The sequence below is a fragment of the Lolium perenne genome, chromosome 2, assembly GCF_019359855.2.
Source record: "Lolium perenne isolate Kyuss_39 chromosome 2, Kyuss_2.0, whole genome shotgun sequence".
In the NCBI taxonomy this organism is placed as follows: Eukaryota; Viridiplantae; Streptophyta; class Magnoliopsida; order Poales; family Poaceae; genus Lolium; species Lolium perenne.
In genome coordinates this window covers 302453740-302456046 of record NC_067245.2, presented here as the reverse complement: position 1 = coordinate 302456046, position 2307 = coordinate 302453740, and the positions used below count along the sequence as shown (strand labels likewise).

The following is a 2307-nucleotide window of genomic DNA, read 5'->3' as shown; positions in this document are numbered from 1 at the left end:
TGTACAGGAGAGGAAGCTTGGTGGGGTGATTCTTCTGCCGTGTTTGCTGATTGTGTCGATCTATGTTCGATGGTGGATAAAGTCTCTTTCAAGCACTGTCCCAGGTCTGCAAATGAATGTGCTCATGAGATAGCTAGGTTTTGTTTCTCTTCTGCTTCTTCTTGTAATTGGGTCGCTGAACCCCCTAGCTTTCTCTTAGAAAAACTCATAAACGATGTAACCGTACTGTGATTAGAGCAGCAAGTTTCAGACGCACTCTTTTCCTTACCAGGGTACCTAAGGGGACTGGAAGGTTTTTAATGAGGCGGCTTGCTAGCTTAATATAATTTTCGTTTATCTCAAAAAAAAAGATGAGGTGGTGAACTAAAACTAAATCTGGAAGGCAAGCGTTGCACAGTTTAAGAATTGTTTTGGCTGCCGTACGTGAGTATTCTAAGTGTGCGCTGAAAGTGACCGGCAATCCCTTCATCCTGTTTAGCTTGTCTTCTTTGAGATATTGATCCAGCATTAAACAAATCATGACAACTTTCAAACAGAGAAGGAACTAAAGCGAATTATTAAATGCAGACCAAAATCCTTCAGAACTGTTTGGCCGTGTTTCCCATCAAGTGGTTCCGGGTAGCTCGAGCCCCATATATAAGTACAACAGATGTGTAATAATAGATCTACATCGCAAGTGGCTGTCTTCACCTCATCAGATTCAGCCCTAGAGTTTATTCACTAGCTTACTACAAAAGCCGTACAAGGATAGCTAGCCTTTGTGTTTGTGGCCAGTTGTAAGACTGCAGAGGGTTCATACCTTTGCTAGATATGGAGGGAGGAAATGGTGTCAACACGGATAAATCAGATGAGATCATCATGCCTGGGTTCCGGTTCCATCCTACAGATGAAGAGCTGGTTAGTTTCTACCTGAAGAAGAAGATTCAGCAAAAGCCTATCTCCATTGAGCTCATCAGGCAACTGGACATCTACAAGTTTGATCCATGGGATTTGCCAAGTAAGCTCGAAACAACATCTCCCTGTTAGTTATACATCCTTTTGGAATAATGCAATAGACACAAGTTTTCAGAGTTAAAAGTAGTTTGCAGTTCAAGGAGAGGTTATGAATTAGAATTAGGATGCCAATTCAACATATGTTGATCTCATTGATCTAGTTAGGTAGGAACAAGGACATTCAGCAGTCTACTAGAAGTTCAGCTGAAAGAAATCAGTACTACCAATATATATTTTCTTTTTATGTAAATCTAACCTAGGTGGGTCAGCTTGTTGCAAAGTCTAACTTCACTATCTCTTCTGAACGGCAGAGCTTGCGAGCACCGGCGAGACGGAGTGGTACTTCTACTGCCCAAGAGACCGGAAGTATTGCAATAGCACGAGGCCAAACCGAGTCACAGCAGCCGCTTTCTGGAAAGCCACAGGAACAGATAGGCCGATTTACTCCTCCGAGGGCACTCGGTGCATAGGCCTGAAGAAGTCCCTTGTCTTCTACAAAGGCAGAGCTGCACGAGGGATGAAAACCGACTGGATGATGCACGAGTTCAGGCTTCCTTCGCTCGCAGATCCATCACTACTAAAGAGACCGATTGACAAGAACATTCCAGTCAATGTATGCATTTCAATTCATATTATCTTTGTTATAGGGCAAAATTGAAATGGTATATCAAATTCTAAAGGGCACTTCTCTGTCTCCGCAAACAGGACTCTTGGACCATATGCAGGATCTTCAAGAAGACCAGCTCGATGGCAGAGCGGGCGCTGTCTCAAACTTGGGGTACTCCAATGCCCGGGGAAAGTGGGAAAGATCTCTTCTCTGGGATGCAATCGGTGCAAGCTTCACATTTTGTTTTTGAGAGCTCCTCTCGCTCAGGGCAAGTTGCAGCCGCATCAGGATGTCAGTTCATCACTAGCAACTACGGCTTCCAGGGACAGCAGAATTTTCAAAAACCCAGAGACACACAGGATGGCTCTTCATCCAAGGTCATAAGCTTCAGCTGCAGTGACAGTCCATCTATGGAAGTCCAGAAAGGTCCCGTCTTCTTGCCATTCCAGACACAGCCACCACAGAAGTGTTGAAATATTGGACCCATACACATTGGCCCATACTAGATTTCAGATTTCCCTATAAATCTCAAAGCCCACTTAGTGGCAGCCTTGTGAGTTTGAGCCCAAGTTGGTGGCAGCTCACTAGGGAGTGGCAAGAGGTGGGAAGTTTAGTCCCACATGGAAAGTTGGGAGGAAGTTAGACCACCTTATAAGGTGGGTTGTTTCACCACTAGTAAGTGAGTGAGAATAGGAGTGCTACACGCG

General features: G+C 44.6%; 1 protein-coding gene across 1 annotated transcript; it reads left to right on the top strand.

Moving 5' to 3' along the window:
- The first annotated feature begins 569 nt into the window (after nt 1-569).
- On the top strand, nt 570-2073 carry LOC127329670 (protein FEZ). Its single transcript, XM_051356148.2, has 3 exons — nt 570-997; nt 1305-1606; nt 1699-2073. The coding sequence occupies exons 1-3, from the start codon at nt 811-813 to the stop codon at nt 2071-2073; spliced, it is 864 nt and encodes a 287-aa protein (XP_051212108.1). The 5' UTR covers nt 570-810.
- The last annotated feature ends 234 nt before the right edge of the window (nt 2074-2307 follow it).

Excerpts from the sequence above, each read along its gene's own strand:
- LOC127329670 (XM_051356148.2), top strand. The coding sequence starts at position 811 with ATGGAGGGAGGAAATGGTGTCAACACGGATAAATCAGATGAGATCATC. Across the intron at positions 998-1,304 it reads TGATCCATGGGATTTGCCAA|AGCTTGCGAGCACCGGCGAG; the intron begins GTAAGCTCGAAA and ends TCTGAACGGCAG. Across the intron at positions 1,607-1,698 it reads ACAAGAACATTCCAGTCAAT|GACTCTTGGACCATATGCAG; the intron begins GTATGCATTTCA and ends CTCCGCAAACAG.